The sequence below is a fragment of the Rhamphochromis sp. 'chilingali' genome (genome assembly GCF_963969265.1).
Source record: "Rhamphochromis sp. 'chilingali' genome assembly, chromosome: 19".
Taxonomy (NCBI): domain Eukaryota; kingdom Metazoa; phylum Chordata; class Actinopteri; order Cichliformes; family Cichlidae; genus Rhamphochromis; species Rhamphochromis sp. 'chilingali'.
The window spans coordinates 28,889,184-28,913,315 of NC_137946.1; the positions used below are offsets into that span (position 1 = coordinate 28,889,184).

The 24,132-nt window shown below is 40.9% G+C and overlaps 1 protein-coding gene across 1 annotated transcript in view; it reads right to left on the reverse strand.

Moving 5' to 3' along the window:
• Window positions 1-14,507, reverse strand: part of doc2b (double C2-like domains, beta) — a 185,171-nt gene extending 170,664 nt beyond the window's left edge. Inside the window, exon 1 of the mRNA XM_080867163.1 lies at window positions 13,889-14,507. Coding sequence (XP_080723289.1) covers window positions 13,889-14,219 — 331 coding nt within the window. The 5' untranslated portion in view covers window positions 14,220-14,507. The remainder of the gene's footprint in view (window positions 1-13,888) is intronic.
• Window positions 14,508-24,132: the final 9,625 nt, after the last annotated feature.

Here is a 24,132-nt window from a genome sequence, read left to right on the forward strand (position 1 = left end):
TTTGAGAAGTGGTGGCAAGTATATTTACTCAGTTAGCCTACAGTTGCAAAATACACCTCCAATCTTATAAAATGCAGTAGAAACTAACATTACCCACTGCTTCCTAAACTGTTTGTCACATGAACCGTTTTGGTAAAAACTGACCCACTCATTCACCCTGAAAATTGTAAGACACATATACGCACACCCCCACACACCAAACATCCACAGATGTTGTTTTCCAGGCTAAATTTGTTCATCCACTCACAGCCTTTAAAAAGACATCCTTTTAGTCTAAATTTAGATGAAAGGTTAAACAGTTGCCTTTTCAAGCTACAAAAGACTTTAATTCAACCTAATTTCAGCCATTCACCAATATCCCATTGAGCAATTTTCTCTTGATTAGAGGCCTGAAATATAGCTAACTGGCAAACAGCCAAAGGCTAAAATCCAGTTAAATTTTCACTTGTTGAGTCCGCACCTAGCTGTTTAGGAAATGGAAATGCATCTTTGATATGGAGGAAAACCACTTGCTGCCAGGATTACATTCACAGGCAACATATTTTCCATCCATGGATCATCAGAAAGAGAATCTTTACTGCACAGATGCCAGAGGTCAGGGTTTATGTTTCTCTGAAAACCCTTACCGCTTGCTCTGACAAGCTTTTTTTCTTCAGCCGCATTCTTGTTAAACTATGACTCATTCTGTATTGACAGATTTACCCGCTCACTTGGATGGAGAACAATAGTTTTAGGCAGAACCATCCATTCTTTATCACAGCCACCACAACCAGGTATGAAGAAAAGAGAGCTTTGTGCAACAGCACCTGGCTTCATCTGAGGAAGGGATTCCCTGTGGTCGTCTTTAACAGCAAAAAGCATTGAAGTTTAGCTTCAAATGATGCCTCAAAACTGTCATGAATGCTGTACAGGATATTTTAGGGTTTGGTGGTCTTCCCAAGGCAGCACTGAGGATGTGAGCCTGATGAGCACCTTCATCAGGCTTCATCATAAATAAAACTGGAGCAAGACTGTCAATATTTATTAAAGCAAAGAACAGGGTTAATAACCAAGAAACTGAAGTATCTCAGAGGCCTGTAGAAGTAGTTTAAAGAGTCCCTCACACTGCAGCACCAACAAATCTGAGGACTCATTTGCTAGCTTGTAATGCAAATGAGGCAGCTAAGGCACTAATGATGAGCACAGCCTCGTCTGACTGCCTATACTTTCCACCGCCATCTTTTGGATTCTCATGAAAATGAAGAAAAGAACAAGATAGTCAAATTTAGATAAAGAAATGTGTGAAAATTAGTTCAAATTAATTGCGTGATACTAATGAATACAATTTTTAATGGAGCAACACAATGCTGACAGACACACAAAACACAAAGAAATAAATAACAATACAACTAGAAGGTTTCATGGTGCAGATTGAAACTGAATGCACATCCTAACGCATTAGAAAGTAGTACACCAGCTCACAATACTGGTGTTGAAACATCACATACAGAAATGCAACACTGCTGCAGACACTTCGGAGTTACAGAATGAGCAGTAAGCGGCAGTGCGGGGCTGCTTGTTATGGACCTCTATCCATATTCAAGCTGATAAAGTTCACACCAGAATACAAATCAAGCAAACAGAACAACTGAAAGTAACAGAGTTCCATAGTCAAATATTTAATCCCTGTGAGCTGAGATGAATACACTTAACAGGAACAGAAAGCAGTAGTATACTCTCAAGAGGATGAACCTATTGATTATGAACTTCACAACACTGTTTTGCAACCTGTAGGGCTGAAGTGGATGTGCAAAAAAAATTGTGAGTGGCTACTCGAGGCTAGTCTCACAAAGCAAGTCAGACTCCCATGTGAAAATGACCAACAACAAACATATTTTCTACAAAGTTATATAATTTGGTCGACCTCAGTGGATTTCAGCCAAAGTGGTTACCGGCAGTAGCTGTCTGCCAAATGCTACCTCAGCGAATTTGAGTCTCTGTCGTCTTTGTTCCATTTAGAAGATTTTAATGCAGTTATGTGTTGTGCATTTAGCAACAGACCATCTGAGAAGTTGATTTTTTTCTTTGAGTGAATTCTAAGATTATTAAATGCAGACTCGTTCAGACGAAAGAGAGAGTCCGCGGTGAAAATGTAAACTAAATTCTCTTTATTCAATAAACAGACACTGAGACAGAGCGAGAGGGGCACTGTTTACGCACAAAAGGGTAATCAGGGAAGTGGACACGGGAGGGTAACAAAACATAGGTAATTGTAATCAGCGACATTAACATGGTGGTGGTGTCGGTCTGTGAGGGGACGGGGGGTGGGGGTCACTTGAATGAACTTAGGAAAATAGACAGGAAAGAATGAGGGAATAAATTAACTCTAATACTAACGGTGACTAAGAATCCAAAGCTTAGGATACATGAAAATCTAGGAAGAAACAAACTATGACCCAAACAGAGAACAAGGGATCAAAAAAGAAGTATTTGTGTCTGTCCTCCAAACAATCTATCTTTCAAACTAAGGTAGCTCTGCCTGATAACTAAGATGATTACCCTCGTCCAAGTATAATCACATAAGCTTCAAAGTAATGATCCATAAATCAGTGCCTACCTTTTACATACAGCCTGTGTTTCTCAGCTGACTGATCCAAAATACCTACAAAAAGCTAGAAATATTTATGGTCACATGCAAACATTGTGAATATAGTTCTGGAAAGTTTTCTTATCATGGGGTAATGTTCTTTCAAATTCAGTAAATCATTAGAACTGATGCCCAAACTCCTCAGATTCATTCAAAACATAAATTATCTCGTGAAAGGCAAATCATGGGACTTCAAAATCAGAAGTCGATATCAGCAATATTTTCTAAGAACCGGCATTTTCCCAAATAAATAAACCTTTCTTGTTTGATGACTCTGTGACATTAGCAAATCACTTTACGTTTTCTTCCTATTCAAAATCAAAATGTATTGCATGTATTAGAAAATGTAAATTCCTTGTAACTATAATACAGTATGATCAGAGATTACATACATAATCTTTAAGATTACAGTTTTCTGGAAACCACTTGGCAAGACTGACATCGCCCACTCCAAAGAAATCAAATCCACTTTAGCTGACAATGAAGCAATCACACAATACAGATACAAAAGGAAATCCTCCTGCCTCGCTGGTATTAGTCCAGGTGAGCTCAGCAAGCGTACTCTGTCCAGCACTCCTCTCTAAGGCCTGACATTGTGGTCTGTCTAAGCAGAGCTGTATTGTACAACTCATTGAGTTCTCCCCTACGGGACAAGAGAGCACAAGAGTGAAATACTGAAAGATGCCGCTTCCAGGAGTCAAAAGCAGCAGGGCAGAGACCTTTTATTGATCCTTCTGAGGTGGGATGCAGAAACCTGGTTGAAAAACACGAGTTCAGCATCTTCTCAGAGAGTAACTAGAAGAAGTCAGAGGACAGAAGTGAAGCCTCTTTAGCCAAGTAAGAGGGTTGAAAGTGTTTGGCTCTGCAAGCTTCAGTCCACTGAGGAAACAAAAACACGTTGTGGGGTTTTGTGTGTGTGTGTGTGTGTGTGTGTGTGTGTAGTAGAGAAATAATACAGCAGTAGATGTTACAGTAGAGGTCAAGTGTTGGAACAACTGGAAAAAGAACCTTAAGATCAGATGACCAATTAACTACAAGTATTTAGGGCATTGAAAACCATGTTATCCAGGGACATGTGCAGTTCCTTATCACTGTTATGGAATCTGGAGTCGTCCCAGTAAACACACTGAAAGTGTGAGGATTTTTCATTTGATTTGATTTTTGAGCTATTTAAAACTAAAGCATATGGTAGGAATAAGCGGAGGTTAGGTAGGACTTCCTAGACATCTGGTAGGGTCATTAGCACTTATGTAATGTACACTATGTGTCATTTCAAACTCCCTAACAGATAGGGACATGTTTGGTATTTATCAGTCTGTTTTTACTGCACTGAGTGTGTCTTCATATGCGTAGTGATAAATCACAGTTACACAGACATGAAAAGTATAATTTCAGCATCAGTCAAGCGGCAGCAACTACATTTAAAAGCCATCGATTTGTGTCTGTACTGCAGTTCTTGTAGTAGCCCCTACAGGTGAAAGTAAACTATATTGTCAAAAATACATATAATGTCCAAATATTTATGCAGATACAACATTAAAAGAACATTAAAACTGTACTTTGCGCTGACTACACTTGGCCACTAGAGGAAGAAGAACTTTAAAGCAGCTAAACACTGTGATGGCCTAGGGCACTAGTTTTCCCTATTTTGGTTTTGTGTTGTGGTTTTTGCTATGCTTTGATATGCATGGGAAGTAATTTGCTGTTTGAGCTACACCTAGGCCCAGTGAGTCTGGTTATAAAGCTCTCTTCTTTGTTTAGCTAGCTGTTCTCTTCTGATCACTGTCCTGATTTGGAAACCAGCTTACTGAATTGGATCAACTTAGCTTAGCTTAGCTTAGCATGTGTTCCAAAGTTTTGCTTTCTGCACACACTGCCACAGATCCATGCACGCTGAGAAACACATTATCATTATCTATTATGTTGCATAGAGTTAATTATACTTTACTACTCGTTGAATCTCCCTCTGTTTTGTTGCAGTTTATGAGCCGGGTTGTGACAAATCACGTGCAATTACTGTATCTCAGTTTAGATACCTCAGTTCATTCACTCTCATGCAGTACCCTGTGTAAACTGTAACATGTAAATCTACAGCTTGTCAACACTCTGACTACACTTCTGATGTTGATGATGTGCCATGCTTGTCGCTGCCCAATGCAATGCAAAGTGGAATGCTTGTTGTTTTTCACCTGCTAGCTGCTAACTTTTTACACCCTTTGCTAGCTCTTGGCGGTCTCACCACAGCTTATTCAACAGGAACAGACATGGCTGTAGCTACAGGAAGTGAAACCAGCTGGAGTTCAATAATATAGCCAATAAAATCAGCTTAAAAATCAGCAGCTAATTGTATTCAGTCTTATTTTTAACATAGGGGATGTAATTCCAAAGCCAAGCTACTCTTCAGCACTTACAATGGAAACTCTTTTTTTTTCATCTAAATATGGGCAAGATGGAATAAGGCAGGCATGTAAATATAATCAACAAGTGCACTGTGTAACTTCACCCTTAATTTCGCGTGGCAGTCAGAAGTAACAAGTTGAAAGCTTTGAACTTTCATCTCCAGTTATCCCTTATGTTGCCTCATTAAACTGCACACACCAAAGGATCCTAAAGAGATGGAAGGCTATCGGTGAACTGAGCTTACCGAGTGCCCACTCAATAAAGTTGTGGTTAAGTTAGTTATGTTTTGATTCATCACATTGTGTGGGCAGGGAAATGATCAGACACCAGGATTTAATTTCGGCAAATGGAGTGGGTCTTTGGCTTCTCAGTGGAGGAGGATGAAGTACTACTCTTAGCCCCTCTCTGTGGGGTTTAAACACAGGTGGATTCAGCTTTTTAAAAACGCTGAAGCTTTTAAAAAGCCCGTGCATCACCAGCAATGAGCACACACATCCTCAATACGTGCATATGAAGTGCGACAAACTAAAGCCAAACAGCATTTCTCCCTATTGATGACAGCCCCAGAAGCCAAATGTATCTGTGTAATAGCGGCATTATCATTACATAATGTGCTTACTGGGATGAAGGGAGGGCAGAGCAGAATTTATATCTGATGAAGCGGGGCTGCTGCTAACTTAAAACACTCAGTGGCTCCTGTTGAGAGACAGCACCAGTAATAATAACCCATAATGTGACCAGGCTGACAATCTGGCCTGCTTTGTTAGTGCTGGGTTAGTCACAGGAAAACATGGAACACTACAGTGAGTCATTACTACTGCATGACAGCTTGCAGATAGACGCCTAATAGGATTCTGGTGTGCAGGGCATGGCAGTGCTGAACTCACTCTTTACATTGAACTGAGCATTATGAGGCTCGGGGGATGTTTTCAAGTGGATTGCGGCAGCCCTGTGTTTATCAAAGGTTTGGAAATGGCTTTTGGTCTAAGAGAGGCAACAGATGGCTCAAGGCCTCCCCTGCACTCGTCCTTAAAGTACCACGCAGAGTTTTTAGGTGATTATCTCTCTGGCTAAATACCAGAAGCATTTAAACATTGCTGTTGAACTGCCTGCCAAATAGTAGCAACTTTGGAAAATTGTTACTCGGTGTGTTTAAAAATGGTTGTTTATTGAATTTGGTAGAATCCTCGTTAGCTTACGTGTCACTCTACAATATGCCGCATTGCCAGTAAATCTCCTTAACTTATTCTGTGACTGAGCTTGCAAACTTTTGCACTTATACTACTCATAAAAGACAACAAATATTTGAGTAATCCTCATCATCTGAATGCAAATTGGAATGGTGCATAGGGAAATAACTTCATCTCAACTCTCCTACCTGATAACTGTGCTGCCATTTATTTTTCTGGCTTTAGCAGAGTTGTGTGTGCTCTCACTGGGCCCCTGAGAAGGTTCTGTAGGCTTTAAAAAGAAAATTACCTCAGTTTTAGCCTCGTTATTCAGTCCCCCAGTTTGTTTTAGAATCGGTCTTAAAATTGTTTTAATTAACTACAAGGCACGACGTGGCAGAGCCCCAGAGTACTGCTGAACTTTAAAAAGGAAAGTCATGTTAAATTCTGCATGAAAGGCACTGCTGAGTTAATAGTATAATTTTAATTTGTTTAACACTGATAAGTTTTGATACAGACCTTGATGTAAACGTTTGACCACACGCAGATGTTATATTACACTGAAACCAGACTGCATGTAAAAGATGGACACGGCAAGTTTAAAAAGTCTAAAGCTTGTATTAAAGCTTGTAAGGGGGCAACTCTAATTACAAAATACAAAATAAATTCAAACAAAAAAATGAGACTATATAAAAGTCCATGAGTTAAAAAGCTGTCTTTCTTATTTAATTGGTGATCATAGTACACTTTTTCTGGATGATTTTATGGTCTTAGCTTCTCTTTTTTGGCAACACGATGCTAATTTTGCAAATTAGGGTTCCTTTAATACAGTCAAAGACAGGAAATAGGTGTGCAAACATTCACAGTCATCTTCACACCGACTTTTATGAGTCAAGATAACAACGAAATGGCAATAAGACAGAGTCAGACTGTGGTCTACTAGGGTCAAGCTGGCAATAACACGGTAACTCTTTAAGATAAAATGCTGATCAACTGTGATAAATCAACAAAAATTGCAGATCTGTTGCTAAACATACACACAAAGGTTTACATTCAAAGTCAAGACCAGGACATAATAGGAAAGAGTTGTTGAAGGATGGTGATTTACTCGCACAGTAACCCTGGTAACCTTGCTTTTATAGAATACAGCCAGTTGGCAACCGGTTGAGTCGAGTCCCAGATTGCAAAGAGATGCTTCACAGATAAGTTGCACTCATCAGCAAAGAATGACTCCTTTAATAAATAAAAATCCACAGTTATTTACACACCTTTGCCAATCTGTCTGAGGGTGACTGCAGTCAGCCAGAGTCAGACCACGATTATTAGGAGACAGGTTGAGGTGGTTGAGTTACAATTAAGAGATCAAATTCAACAAAGCAGAGAAGTGCCTTGTGCAAGTCAGTGGACCACCACAGTCCTCAAGCTCGATCCTCGGCACCTTTGATATCAGTAGCTCCAACAGCTGAACTGCTGCAATCTCAGGAAACACACAGTTTGTGCTAATTCTGTCACATACATAAATAAAAAAGAAATTAATTCCACATTCACTGCAACAAAACATAAACTACACTTAGAGATTTGCTTCTTCTGGTGCGTTACTGTCCTGTTTTAGACTCTTCTCTTCTGCTCCGACACCGTCTCTTCACCGTCTGACAACTACAAGCAAATGCTGTAGCTCAAAACTTGTGCTGAGGAGACAACAGCAGACAGCACTGCACTGCCAGAGCAAGACATCTCGGGGGAGACCTGTGTGTGCAGACACTGTGGACCCGACCCCGCCCAGCGCCCCCGGCCACCCCGTGTTAGTTTCGTCAACACATAGCAAGGCTTGGAAGCTTATCTCTCAGAAACACAAGCTCTCCAATGTGGGTCACTTCTTTGGGCTCTGACAGGGACATGGCTCTCACTACGAACAATCATTAATTAATGTGGCAAGGATCCGGATGTTCAAATGCTTTTGATTACCCCCTCCCCCCCTTTTGCAGGGGACCCTTGGTGGGTGATGCACTTTTCCGTTTCAATTAAAATCAAGGTTGAGTCACAGCGAATCAGAAAATGTTGCCGTTATGCAGATTAGCCAGCAGGTTCTTAGCAAGGATTGAGAGGTCCCTGTGTGATTTGGTTCATAAGGGAGAACACTGCCACGCTGCTCCACCCACCCCCAAGAGGAACCATGCAGATACTGGATCAAGTCCCGCAGGACAATGAAGAGCCAATTTGGGGCAGCGCTGGCTCTTTTAAATTACAAACAGCAAAGAGAAAGAGAGGCTTGAATTTTGTGCAGCAGCAGAGCAAAAGTTCCAACTGCTAGACGAACAAACTCAAAGTAAAGCAGCGTTTTCATTTGGATCACAGCGGTGCTCGCTTCACTGCCAGGAGGGAGAAATTACTTTACCTCAGTGCGCGCTTCATATGTATGAGTCCAAGCGTTATCAGATCAGCCTCGCAACAGGTGCGATAAAATGTCAGCCACCACCCAAGATGGAATAAGGCAGGAAACACACATAAGCAAAGCAGACAACACAGGAGAAAGTAGATTTTAATTAGTTTTATTCCTATATGCTAGTAGAAGCTGTTAGGTCTGCAAAAATAATATGTTCTCTGCTTTTATAGATAGCTTTTATTATATAGCCTGGGTAAAGCTGTCCTTCAGTAAGTCTTTCAACACAAACAAATGAGGGTAGCAGGGTAGCTTAAAGCAAAAATCCATCCACAGCGATGCACATCAATCCATGATGTTTGTACGGTGTTCAAGGGCTTATTTGTCATTGCACGTTGATTAACATTTTCAAGATTCACATTCGCTTTTATGAATGTCCTTTCATTTTCTTTGCACACAAGGCCTTGACTGGACTAGAAAATTAATATCCAGCAAAATGCTTTCCTATAGCATAATGCCACAAGTTCGTGAAGAGCATTTACAGTAGCTTTTGCTGCCAGACACGGAAAAAAAAAGTCAGTTTTTCATCTTAATCCAAAACACACGCGGCTGCAGTAAACTATAATTTGTCTTGTGGCTGTGACTGACAACACCGAAACGGCGATTCTGAGATTGACACCAAAACCTGCTGAGTTATTTCCAATATGAATCATCACTGGAGCTGCTGCAGGCATCCCAGTATGGGGTCATCGTTTTCCATGTTTGAAAATGTCACCTCGGAATTAACTTTCATACGCAACAGCAGATCGGAGCCAGACAGCACATGCATTCATCACCTGTACTGTTGCAGTGTTTTGGTGTGTCTTTTTCTATACACTATACAGAACCCATGACGCATTTTCTAAAAGCAGATTGTGAGCCGCTGCAGCAGTATTATGCTTCTTTATCTCCTTTGAAACTCCCATGGCAGCAGCAGAAGAAGCAGCTTGGGATTATTTAAGACATTGCATCAGACCCAAACAGCTACTTGTTATTCATTTCTTAATTATATATTTTAGTGCCTACGTTCATTAGAGAGTAGTTGAGGCTGGTGACAAGCATACAGATGACTCATACTTTGGATAACGCATTCAACATACTTTATACTTTTCATACTCCTTCCTTGTTTGGCCTTTCTCTTTTTTCTTTTTCTTTTTTCAAAGTGGAGCTGACATTGTAATTATCGTGCATCACTGATGACTCTTCAGGTGATTGCAAAATCATTAAGACTATACACCGGCAGATGTTTGGGTCTAATTGCCCTATTAGGAGGGAGGTTGGAGGGAAGCTGGGGTTTGATGTTTGAATAAACCTGCAGTGTGACCAATCCTCAGCTGACATGATTAGAACCGTGCACCCAGTCCTCTTTGATAAACTTGCAGTAACACGCATGCCGCAACACGCCACCTGTTGCACAGAGCAAACACACCGCAGCTTTTTCATGCATCTCGGACAGATTGGATAGCAACTGCTCTGGAGGAAAAAATTTATGCAAATATCACCGAGAAGCATTAGAGATTAAAACTAACACACATTCAGTCCAGATGTTGTAAGGGTTGCATCTGTTTTTCAGAGTCGCATAGATAATCTGTGAGACTCCGGTAAGTCTTAGATGTATCGCTTTTTATTCATCGACTTCCAAAATGAATTCATTCTGAATGGTCTTACTTCAAAGGCATTACATATGGAGAGTTCAGTAGTCTTATGAGTTGATGCTAGGTCATAATAACAGCTGGAAAACACATCGGAGAAGCCAGGCTTCTGTTGACACATCACAACTACATTTTCTTGCAATTTGGACTCTTATTTCATTTTACCCCCGTATATTGTGCTTTTTGTTGGTTTTTCAGTGGCACAGGTTTTCCACTGACTGTATATCAAAGATGGATGTAACCTGATAAACTTCACTCACTGGATTCAAAGTCTTGTTCTGAAGCCTTGAGCAGAACATCTTTGGATATGAGGATTAGAGCGGGTCCGAGCGGGTGGATCTTTCGTTTAGGTGGTAAAGGTAATCATGACCAGTTTGTACACATACTTCCATATTTTGCAGATTCACTATTTTAAGTATATGCATCCTATCAAGTATCAGTTACATGGAGTGATCTACAAATACTCTTAACAGTTCAAAAGTTAAGTGTGCAACACTGTACACCGCCTATGATTGCTTTCATGAAGGGATCGCTGCACAATCTGCAGGCAGTAAAAGCAGCAGTTATTATCAGTATTAATGAATCAGTACATTGACTTTTTTAAGGACTGCAGGTGAAGCCACATATTACATACTTGATTTATAAAGTTGTGTTTTGAAGTCTTGAAAGAAGCATTTTTGAGATCCCCATCTTGGTGTTTTGACACTGAGTGGGGTGAGCGATGAGTGGACCTTAGTGAGAAACCAATGGACGCTGTATGTTAATATCATAGCAAACCACTAAAGCATACGCTTCTTTATCTTCTGTTTAACCCATTATGCACTCTTAGTTCATACAATGAGCATTTTCTTGCTTTAAACAAGACGAGAAACTAGTGGAAGAGACCAAAAAGTCACCGCAGGGTCATTTTCTCATAGATTTATTTTAAAAATCTGATTTCTTCTGACCACCAGAAGACTCATTCACTGCTGGAAAAATGCAAGTTTAAAGCACTTCGGCACTGGCTTCACTTTTCTGACCTTATATAACTTTATATAGACTTTATATATTTCTGATCTTACATAAAGACTCAATGATCTTCAAGTCATTTCATGCTGCATTGTTAATGGTTGCTTAACAGGTCATAGCTGTAACAACACTGTGCGAAAGCCCTCCTAAATTTAACACTGTTAGAATATTGTTCCAGGCTGTCTTACATCACAAGACCGTTGGAACGGCTAACTTTTAAGCTCTCTCACGGTGTAACGCGGGACCGCAGTGTTAGAGCCACGAGCAAAGACATTGTCACAGTTGGTCATCTTTCTCTGGGACTGCCCAGGATCACACAGCGTTTGCTTAAGGAGTGAAAAGCTCGGTGACATATCTGCTCGCCCTGCATTCTGCTGATTCTCTAATCTCTTTCCACACTAACTTTATCAAGTCTTTCAAGTTTCTGGATGATGAGCCGTAAAGTCGGATATAATGGTGCACACTTTCAAACAGTCACACAAGGAATTCTTTGTGTTGCATTTTTACACTAGAAGCAATTACAAGCACCTTATAGAGACGTTGAAACGCTGCCTACTCTTACACACCTCCGCAGTCCAGTCCCTGTGCAAATGCAAAGCAGGTACAATCCTCATACTGCCTCTTTCACAAAATGACTGAAATTGGCCGATACAGCCCCACCTTGTGGACTCCACAGACAGAAAAGTGTCTTCAGATGCTTTCAGTCAACCTAGTAAGTCCTCTAAGGTTTGCCTATTGAGCTATTCGCTCCTTCAAATCCCTACAACGTCAGTTTCCTGGTAAAGTATTCACTTAAAATAGCAGTAAGTGCTAAATTAGCTACACTATAACAATCAGAAGGCAGTTTCCCGTGGTTGCGGTCATATAATTATGCTGCACTTCTGCTTCTGCTGCTAACTTATTGGACTGAGCAAGCACAAAATTGAGGTAGAATTTGTAGCAATGTGCAAAGACAAAGTATTTTATTATGTGTATAAGGAGCCACAATCAGTTTTCAATATCTAAAAACAAAAGCAGTTTGAAAAGCTTCATAAACAGCAGTTTTCATAAGCATGTAATGATAAGAGTCACTTTGCAGTTTATAGTATGAATTCCCACACAAAACATCTTAAAACTCTAGGTGGTGATGGCTGAAGAAAGGAAAACATGGCAGGAGTCATTTCTTTTTCTAATGAAGCCGTCCTTCATAGATTTGAAGAATGTCTTCCTCCATCTATTTTTGCACACTGAGTGAAATTCTGGTTGCCTGGCAGAGTTCATTGACCAACATCTGCCTACCCTGCTCTCTACCAACCCCCTCTCTTACACCACTCTCCTACTCCTGTCCAGTTCTGGATTAGAGCTGGCCTAAGCCCCCCCCTTGCATGCTGCTCTGCATGGATTAACTCTCACAGAAGCTACACTGCTGTCACACATTAACCTGCAATCAGAAGTCTCTTGTGCAAAGGACACAAACCTCCGTGTGTTGTTAGAGTCTGACAAACCGGGAAGCATTTGTTCTGTTTTTGTGCGCTGCGAGAGCAACATGTAATTCAGAGTGATGCGAGGCAGGACAAGTTCACTACCAATAACAGAAAAAAGGAAGAAAGCTACCATTGCTGTCTCACTGATTAATCAGGCGGATCCAGAGGTTCCTTTAAAAAAAGAAGAAGGTAGCAACAGCTTTTATTTTGGCAGTACATTTACTCGAGTTGTGAAGACTGTCACGTTATCTTCTCATCAAGATCTATGCTGTGAGTGAAAATGGTTTTTGCAGGATGCTGGAATCTTGCTCTGTCTCTGTCACTTGCAATAGCAGTGCTGCATATTAATTCCTATTATTATTCGGCCACTCAAAGCTGTTAGATTAAAAGAAATGACATTCGGCAAAAAGCTTTCTCAAAAGGAGCCTCCCCTCTGTGATGGAGAGAGATATGCAAACACACACACACATACATGCACGCACAGACACGCACATATCTTCATGCTTTAGAAACTAACACAAAACAAGCCAACGAATGGACAATACAGTCACATGAAAGGAACTTTGTGGCCGTCTTGCCACTAGTCAGTATAAAATGTGGATGGGCTTTACAGATGCAGCCCACTGAGCTCAAAACTGCGACTAATTTGAGGCTTCATCAAGGAGCCGAGAAAACGCAGTCTGGTGAGACTGATCGACAGTATAGATCAGGCACCCTGTAGACGCTGGGAAGAGGAAAATGCACACACAACGACTGCAATCATTCACTTCAATAACATCACACATCCTTTCAGTTGGAGGAGAGCTGAAGAGGTGGAGAAGGAGGGGGAGCGGTATTCTTTGCAGCAGCAACAGTTGGCTGTCTGTCGACTGAGAGGCAAAGAGTTAGCATGCGCACATACGCCAGGCGACTGGAGATAGAAAGAGATGGACGGGGGAGCTGAGAGAAGAGAAAGGTGACAGATAAAGCCACAAAGCCACAAGGCTGGAGGGATGCCTGGCAACCGGTGGCAAAAATGGAGATGCAGTAATAAGAGAAAGGCAGAGAGAAAGAGCTGAAAGGGATACACACACACACACACACACGTAGAAATGTTAGGAAACACCGTGGTAAACAGTGGCATGGAGACAAGTGGGGAAATCATCACTCACTGGAGTCATCTGAGTCGTATCCCTCCACATCAGGCTCCTCGTCCTTTTTGGTGGCCTGTAAGGAGGCGGAGGCTCCGGCAAGAGCCCGGTCTGGGTTATCCTCATTGGGGCGGTCACTCTCAGCAGCAGCAGTCGTGGAGGCAGAAGCTGAGGAGGTGGAGAGGGCAGAGCGGAGGGGCCCAACGTGGGGCAGAGTAGGGGGAAGGCCCCGTGGGTACCGGGGAAAGTAGTCAGAGATCTGCTTGATGGGCTGGATGGGGCCAGGGCACACGTCAATGGCCATGTGCTCCTGGATGCTGATGGTGGGTTTCTCGCCTTTGCGTTGTGTCATGCATGCGGTCCAGCCAGGAGCCAACTCCAAAAACCAAAAAACTGAGAAAATAATAAAAGAAAAAGAATATAAACAGACCCACCTCCCTGGTCCTACTCCGCTTACTTCTCTAGAAGAGGCAGGTGTTGTCTTGGGTGGGTGCTGATGAGTGGACAGGTCCAGGTGATCTGTGGATGGCACCACTCTGGTCTACATGGAGTTCAGTAGGCGGCTGTTTTGTCTTCCAGTGCTGTCCTCAGACCCAGACCATGCTGTCTGACAGCCTCACACACACTACTACCTACCCTCCCGCTCTCTCCTCTTCCTATACCCCCACACTCTGCCCACGTCTGCGCTGCCTATCAGAGAGAGAGAGCATAAGAGTGGTGTGTGTGTGAAAGAGAGAGAGGGACTGTGAGGGAGAGGGAAGGGATTAGAGAGGAAGGAGGGAGGGATCAGCTGATGTCACTGCCTAGCAACCAAGCAGTAAACAGGAACCGTCGGCCGAGGTGCTTAATTATGATATTAACCCCATCCATCTGTCAGTGGGAGGGACGATCCACAGCCATGCCAGACGCATGTGAATTTGTGTCTCCTTGAGCGCGTGGGCGTGCGTGCGTGTGTGTCTGTGCGTGTCACGTGCTGTGATAACCTGGACAATGAGGCATGAATTGACGCTTTGTGAATCCCTTCCAGGATGTTTTAGTGCTGAAAATCAGTCTCACTTCTCAACTGCAAACACCCAAATGAGAAAACTGATTTCACCTGTTTTCTAAAATTTCAGCGTACCACCAGACACTGATTTGGTTTTTCAGAGTGAGAAAACAATAAGAGTAGAGGGGCCGACCAAGGCGAGTTCTCCCCTCAGGCCCCAAAATATCTAAATGTGCTCCTGCTACTGCCATTGCATTCAGATTTTAATTCGTTGTTTAATTTGTTTCCATTACACTAATCAACACATATATCTTAATACCCTGCAATATTATACAAATATTGCAAGGCTGGTAAGATGGTAATGTTGTTACCTTACAATATAAAGCCCCTCAGGTGACTATCGCCGTGAACTGGTGCTATATGAACAGCCAAAGCAGTGAATTGGATTTGTTTTCACCAGCTTATTACAAACTTTAGATTATTGGCTGGGCTATAATAATAATAATAATAATAATAATAATAATAATAATAATGAACAACTAGCTATAAGCTATATAAGGTACCTCATTTTTCGTTAACCATTTTTACACATAAACAGTACTAAAAACTATGAAGGACTGTTTTTTAAGTAACAAAGCACTACAAGTATCAGAGGTTAAAGTGGACAGATGGAGCTACGTGAACTGAGTGCACCACATAACCACTGTGCCTCAGCTGCGGCAGCTGCAACAGTTATCCTGGTGGAAACCTGATCGTGTGTCATATTGCTTTATTTTAACTGCTACACATCATTCAGCTGCCCTCAGTTATGTCCTTCCTGTTAATTTCCATTACATGTGGAGTGCCCCAGGGTTCGATTTAAGGCCTGATCTTATTTTCATAAGCATGTTGTTGGGGCGGATGCGGCTCAGGTGATAGACTGAAACATTGTTGACTACAGTGTTCGACGGTTTGATCTCCAGATCCTTTAAGTGTTGACGCTGAATCCCAAGTTTCTCCAGATGCCACACAAACACCTTGTGTGGCAGCTGAGCTGGTAATTGTTTGTGTCTCTATGAGAAACATTAGAATTCGCTTTAGTTAAACGCAGCTATCCAAGTGCAGACTATTTCCCATTTATTGTTTCATTTGTGCAGGCCCACCTGTTTAAATGTGCATATACACCCATCCCCGAGTACAAATTCTACAGCCTGATGTTTTCACATGTTATTTAATTCCTTACCACCTGTTACACAATTATAGGTGGCGGTGGAAATATGTACACTCTCAGATCGCTTATATCATTACTGTGTATGGATCTGGCTGACACCGTGACCCGGTGATGTTGATGCCAGACTAGGTGAGACCCTTCCTGTCATAGCACATCAGTGTTTACAGAGAGCCACACATAGAGAAAGCATTAGCTACAGGATTTATGTGTAAGTAAGTCCAAGCAGTTGTGATGTTAAAAAAAAATCCCTTACGTGTATGTGAATCTCTATATCCAGGAGTGCAGTTCACAACATGTCAAAGCTGACTTTCACCCTCAGACACCCCAAGCATGAGCTCAATGCTTTGTCACATTACATAACAGAAAATCATTCTGGCTGCAGATTTACTCCAGCCTCTGCAGCTCAGCCTTCACCCATTCACAAACAAAACAAACATTCCTGCAGTGAACAGATGATGTAGCACCCTCTTGTGTCAGTCGTGAGTAACTAAATGTAGCTTTGGGGTTCAGAGGCCGGTCCTTTGCATTCGTTAACTGTATTAATTTCACATGATTATTTGACACAGGTGCTGCACATCAATTATTTGTTCAGTTCTACAGGAAAATGCCTCCTTTATGTGTCATCAACGATGCTCGACAACAATGCCTTCAAAGAGATTTCATTCCTCACCTCATTTTGCGCCGTCTGAACAGGTGTCCTCGATTATGTCCTTCCTCTAATAAAAAAGCAGAGTATCCCCGCAGGATATGTGCCAAAGATCTCCTCACTATCAGAACCAAAGCAGTTCAGATAAACAGTGATTATCAGCTCAAGAGGATTATCTTAGTTTAATTCAGCAAACAAGAATGTAAGATTTAAATAAAAGTCTAGGCTTTGGTCATAATTTGGTCATTTCCCACAACAGATTTGCTATTTTCACTATTTTATCATCGTTACAAACAGATTGCATGTACCGTAATTGTCGGGCTATAAGCCGCTACTTTTTGCACAAGCTTTGAACCCTGCGGCTTTTAGTCAGGTGCGGCTTTTCTATAGATTGTCCATGATTTTTGTGATATCATAAGACGATTTGTTTTGTTTGTTCCGCTGTTGTACGGCACTACGTTGCCTGGCGGAAGGATCGGGGTTCAAGAGTGGTATGTTGGTCACATGTCCATCCACCAGGCAACATAGTGCCGTACGAAGTAGCGCGAAAAACAAACTTCAAAGTAGCGCTACGCATTCAGCGGGAGGCGTGGATGATGAGCGGCGATAAACTTGCGAAAAGCAAGTTGTGCTCAACTCTACCGGTGGATTCTGACAGCGTGGAAAAGTGTGCAAACATCCACGATCACCAACGGATTTCGAAGGGCTGGACTGCTGCATGATGAAGAGGAGGACACCGCCACGGCCCTTCAGAGGGTGTTCGACTCCGACACTGACAATGACAATGAGGATTATCTTTGGTTTTGAAAGTGACAACGAAGGAAAGAAGCTGAGAGTGGATGACGAAGCCATCCTGAGCCTGTTCGTATCCGACACTGGAGAAGAGGACTTTGGTGGTTTTAGTGCGCAGGAAGATGGTGGTGAATGACTGACTTTTCTTCTTGTTAAAGCTGTGTCACTGCACCTGAGCCTAAAAGGTAGTCTGAATCTATTTTTCTGGTGTGCTGTAGGTTACTGTTATGTACTACATTTGTTACTCATTTATGAAGCACAGCACATGTGCAAATATGTACCCATAACTTGATTTTCAAAATATTAATAAAAGGGGTGTGTCTCCAAACAGCCATCTCTTTCCTGACAATTCGCTTTGTGCATATTCTCTTACATATGATAAGTCAATATTGAAACACCTGCGGCTTTTGGTCAGGTGCGGCTAATGTATGTACAAAACAGGATTTTCCCCTGATTTTAGCTTGTGCGGCTAATATTCAGGTGCGCTTTGTAGTCCGGGAAATACGGTAATTGCCAACTTTAACATATTCGACTGTAAACTGACAGCGAACTGATTCAGTCTTATTGCTGTTCTTGATTCACCAAAGTCACACAAGTGGTTGCAGACTCGGTCCCCTCTTCGAGCCGACCAAACGTAAGGAGATTTTAAGTACGCTAGTAATTGCTAGTAATTTTTGGTTATGCCACAGGCTCCAACCACTGTTTTCCCCTGCAGCATCACCTTGATACCCTTTAAGCAGTCATTTAAACCTTACTCAGTGTTTTACATTTCATTATGAAGTCCCGTGGTGCTTTGAAATAACCGTTTGCTCAGCTCCTGATATTGAATAGCACGAAGCATTAATGAGTGGCAGCATCCAAGGAGAGCTTTAGAATTTAAATTGAAGGCACTCGCTGGCATCCAGCAGACACCGTAAATATCACTAAATTATGAAGCAGTTCATTGATACTCTGAGAGATTGGCTGGTGTACACAGTGGAGACAGGCATTTCTCTCAGGAGACAAAAACCAATCTGAAGCAGAGTCAGTATTGGATTTCCATTCATTAGGTTGCCAGAAACACAACTCCAATAAAGGCTAATGTTTTTCTAAAAGTTGCTTATAGCTAATGAATTCAACACAGTTATTTAGAAAGTGATATGTCACAAGTTATTTCTGCTGCCTCCAAATTTCCACCTTAAAGAGCAGACAAGTGAATTATTATTATTATATCATTTATTTATGAGTGACTTATGTATGTGTGTGTGTGTGTGTGTGTGTGTGTGTGTATGTATGTATGTGTGTATGTATATGTGTGTGTATATATATATATATATATATATATATATATATATATATATATATATATATATATATATATATATATATATATATATATATATATATATATATATATTAGTACTATTCTTAGTTAGTGTATTGTCTGTCTTGTCTTAATGTTGGTTTAAAATGGAGCACTGTAACAAAAAATAATTTCCCCCAGGGATCAATAAAGTATTCTGATTCTGATTTACTTTTCTACAACTTGTTTAAAAGCACCATTTAAATATGAAAGACGTTTTTCTAGCATCAATCAATGCCGGCACTCACAGCCACTCCAGCATGCGGGGTCGATAACTCAAAAGAGGTCCGCTAGAGCATTCGGAGTAAAGGAATGTAATTTAACTTGGTGGCTCTCTTGAGACAAGTAGAAAAGGCAGCTAGGAGCATCACAGTCGGGCGCTGCTGAATGGGTTAACCGAGAGTTCACTGATTAGCGACTGGCTCCTGTGGGAAAGACAGAAAATGTGAGTGGGACGCATGAAGATGAAGTCAAAATATTTTGGAAAAGAGCATCCACTAGAGCTGACACCACTTTCACCCAGAATCTGAGCACATGATCAAAGCGGAGATGCATGGCGCTAACAGCTGATGTGGACAGTCTCTGGTACCTGTCCTGGAATAGCGTCAGTGCCTGCAGCTTTATGAGGGCCTCGTTTAACGAACTATCACTGAGCAGTAGGTCATCTGGTGTTAGAGTAAGTCTGATGCAGGGGAGGTGTTTGAGTCCTCAAAGAGCATCAGGAAGAAATCAGGTCCCTTTAAGTGATGACGTGATGAATCCTGCTTCTGGGCCCAAACTACCCTGCGTTTAATAAGGCTTTTGTGTTTTTAACATGTTTTAATGCTTTGTATCTTGTTCTATTTAATCTCAAAGAGCCCCTAAAAACAGTCAGTGATCACTGTCGGCCTCTCTCAGTTTTAATTACCGCTATTCATTTTAAAGCTCAGTTTTTAAAACCTTACATGTAACTACAGCCCAGCTCATGCAGCAGTATATTAATGACTAACCTCGTATTGTGGATGGATTATCTCAGTTGTTCTCCTGACTGAAGTTTGGTCTGTTTACAGCATCCTGCCATGCGATTATATTTGTCCCTAACCATCAGGAACCCTCACATTAAATTTTATCGAGTGGAAAAATCCTCCATCCTCCAGCTTCACTGTGTTTATGTTATGCTAGCATAGCTGTGTCGCTAGCGATCACGTAGCACATCATTATATACCAGCTAGCCCAACTTCAGTAACCCTACAAACGTCACTGCTGTTTAGTTTCCTGTCTTCATTTATGTTGGAAGTGACAGCAGAGCTGTACGTCTTCATTTGTTTCAGAAATCTCTCAGTCAGAACATGCTATATTATATTTAGATGGAAGCTAGCAAGCTAACGCCATGCTAACTTCAAACTCTGTTAAATTTAATAAGTTCTGTTTTCATGGATGCCTGGATGTTAAACTTAATTTTTACACCTGGAAGATAAAAACTGTCTAAATTCTTTCAACTCTCAGTGATGCTGCAGTGAATGTTTGACTTTGGGACCTGTGCCTTTCCATAAATCCCTTTAGTTGTTGTGGGAGAAGTGTCTCTTAATCTTCTGGGTCTTTGTGGCTTTTGCCCATCTCAAGCCTGCTCGTAGCATCAGTGGACCTAGATGCAGCATCCCTGTCTGTCAGCGAACCTCTGCATTCAGCCAGGGTTTCTGGTTCAACAGATACAGTCTCAGTGGTGGTCTGCTGTTCCCTTTAGATAATCTGCCTCCATCTCACCCTTCTACTAGCATCCACCTCCTTCCCACCACTCTGCATTTCCTCCTTCACAAAATCCATGAATCTTCTCTGTGGTCGTCCTCTTTTCCTCCGGCCTGGAAGTTCCACCTTCATGTCCATCATATCCACCATCCCTCCTCTGCACATATCCAAACCCTCTCAGCCTTGCTTCTCTAACTTTGTCTCCAAAATGCTCAACCTGAGCTGTCCCACTGATGTGCTTATGTCTAATACCGTCCATCCTGGTCACTCCCAATGAAAAACTTAACATCTTCAACTCTGCCACCTCCAACTTGGCTTCATTGCTTTTTATCAGTGCTATCATCTCCAACCCAAACATCATAGCAGGTCACTACCATCTTGCAAACCTTCCCTTTCACTCTTGCTGCTCTCCTTCTTCACCTCTTGCTTTCCCAGTCTGTTGCTTGGGATAACAATGATAGCTACTCTAAACATAATACAAGCCTTATTGTATAAATAGCATCCTTTTTAGTGTGTGGATAGTATTCTTTCCCCGTCTTCTGAGTAAAAATCAGTACATTATATTTTACAAGCAACTGAGTTATAAAAGCGCTATACAAATACAGGCCATTTACCATTTACCATCTGAGTTCATTACAAAGTTGAAGCCATGGACGTATTACTTTATATTTCATTCAGTTCTCCGTGATTCATGCTGTTTGCTTTGTTACAAATGCCAGAAACATATTTATGATTTTAAATTATTGTTTGAAATAAATAGAAGCCATTATAATTCGATTACAAGAGATATTAAAAATGTAACACTACTACTCTAATATTTGTGACATCAACCTCTAAAGACAGTAAAATGTCATCATCTAAAACAAGCTGGCTGTCCAATCCTGTCAAAGTCTGAAACGACAGCTGCAAAACCCTGGATGTCTCTTCTTTGCTGTCGGTCTCTGTCTTCTAACATTTTCTTCTGGGAAACTTAACATGAACTAAGTTACTGTAAATCTCTGCATATCTCTGTATGTGCTCGTTAGCTTTGTGTCACATTGCAGCCGAGAAAAACCGTTAACCCTCAGGCTGATGATTTAAGTGTTGTAGGACACATAAACACACAGTTGGCTTCATTTCAGTACCTTTACCATCTGAGTGAAAGATCCAACAATGTAAACATGACTATTTGGATATATAATCTACAACTTCTTAGTAAGCAAACATAGTCCAATTTACACAACAGATGAAATCCAGAGATGGGCAGTAACGCGTTACTGTAATCCGATTACTTTTTTCAAGTAACGAGTAAAGTAAGGGATTACTATTGCAAAAACGGTAATTAGATTACCGTTACTTTCCCGTAGGAACGCTGCGTTACTGCGTTACTAAAACCGTGATTTTCTTGCGAGAGTGTCTCATGACAGTGACGTAAGCGAGTGTGACGTTTGTGACAACAGCTGTGTGCAGATCAACAATGGATCACATATCGAGTACGGGAGAGAGTATGCGTGCAGCGTTTAAAGCGTGGAAGTACTGACCTTACTTTGAGTTTGATTCCATAAAAAGTGACAAAAACATTAGCGTCTGTTGTGCGTGGGAAGAAAACTTCTTTTTACAGCGAAAAAACCCCCCTAAACTTCCAAGCAAGCACCGAATGCGCTACGACGTAATGGGAAATTCACAGAGAAACTCGCGGATTCTTCCACTGACCGCTGCGGCACACCTGCACCAGGGTAAACCTCCGCCTACCCCACTCCTGCTTTACAGGTGAAAATAGAGCAAAAGGACCGCTAGTCTTTGACTTTATTTATTTTCTGCTGTGTTTTACTTGCATCTATTTGAAAGACTGAGTGTAAACACACAAAAAAAATATTTTATGTGCTGGAATGTGCAGAAAATAGGTTTAAATATTAAACAAATTTCTTCCAGCCAGAAAATGTTGCATATAATTAAATTTTTGCTTGATGCATAAAGTTAAAAGATTAAAACTAATAAAACAAGTTTTAAAAAGGGACTTTTCCATTTGATTACATTTTGTATGATGGATTATGTAGAAAAAGTAGAATTGGGCTGAAAGATCTATTTCTTTATCACCTATTCAGGTTGTAAATCGTGTTTTAAAAAGTAACTAAGTAATTAATTACTTTTGAAAATAAGTAATCAGTAAAGTAACAGGATTACTTTTTTGGGGAAGTAATCAGTAATTAGTTACTGATTACTTTTTTCAAGTAACTTGACCAACACTGATGAAATCAGATGACAAGCAAGAACTAAAAAGCGATGCTTACCTACAATGTAAAAAATGTGTTTTCCTTCCCGTTAGTGCATACGAGGTGAAAATCAGGTGAGCAATGTTTTCCTACATTTTTCAACTGGACGACGGCCATATGAAAAATGCAGTGCACACAATGGATGGCCTGCCATTGGTGCCATTTCCATTTAAATATTTTGGTTACTTGTTACTGAGACTAATGGCAGCTCAAAAAGGCAGAGCTGAGAGGGAGATAAAGCCTTCAGTCCTTTTTTACACACACACTGGACTTTCTGGACTTTGGTTTTGCACAACACTGGTCACTATATTCTTCATTTCCGGTTAATACTTGTACAGCTGCTGTTATTGTGTATATATTTATTTATATTTAGATTTCTTCATACATTCTTATATAGTTCTATATTGTGTCTTGTGTATTTTGTTGTACAGTTATTTTATTTTCAACTTTAATTTATATATTTATCTTTATCTTATTCTTCCCAGTTAAATTTACCCTTCATTCTAATTTGTGTTGTACAGTTATTTCATTTTTAACCTTAATTTATATTTTATTCCTTCCTAGTTAAATTTACCCTTTTTAATTTTTCATATTTATTTCCTTTCTTATTCATAGCCTTTTCCTTTTTTGTTTTCTTTAGGTCACGAGCAGTTGTCCAAGCATTTCACTACATATCGTACTGTGTATGACTGTGTACGTGACAAATAAAAATTTGAATTTGAATTTGAATTTAAAATTAGGGGCGCTTTCTGCAGTGACTCACCTTTAAGGAAAACCCCCGCATCATAAATGTTCCTGAGGTCCAAACTGGACTTTTTCTCATGGCCTGAGGGTCAGAACAGCCATAACATAAAAACAAGGAATGAATCAACAGAATTCAGGCATCACACCCTCTCTCTCTATCAGCGCAGCAGCCAATGTCTGCCTGCCTCTCTAAACATAATAGATGCCTGACAAAATGGATTGTCACAAGGAAAGGTGGAGGAGAGAGGCAGAGAATAAGATGGAGCTAAGTGCTAAAAGATAAGTGCCAGTCAGGGAGCAGGTCAGTAAAAAGCACAAGGTAAAACATGCACATGCACACACACAAAGTTATTTCTTTAAGCTTTTGCCACAGATACAGAGCTGTCTTTACATGAGCTAATTCTGTTGTTCTTGTCTGGTCGGTGCATCTGTTTATGTAATGATTGGTGGATCCCATAGCTTAATAGGCTTAATATGTCTTAATTTGTCATCCAAATAACGTTCAAACTGTTGAAAAGTGTGGTCAAAATCAGAGTTAAAGATATTATGTTAATAACACTTATGCTGTA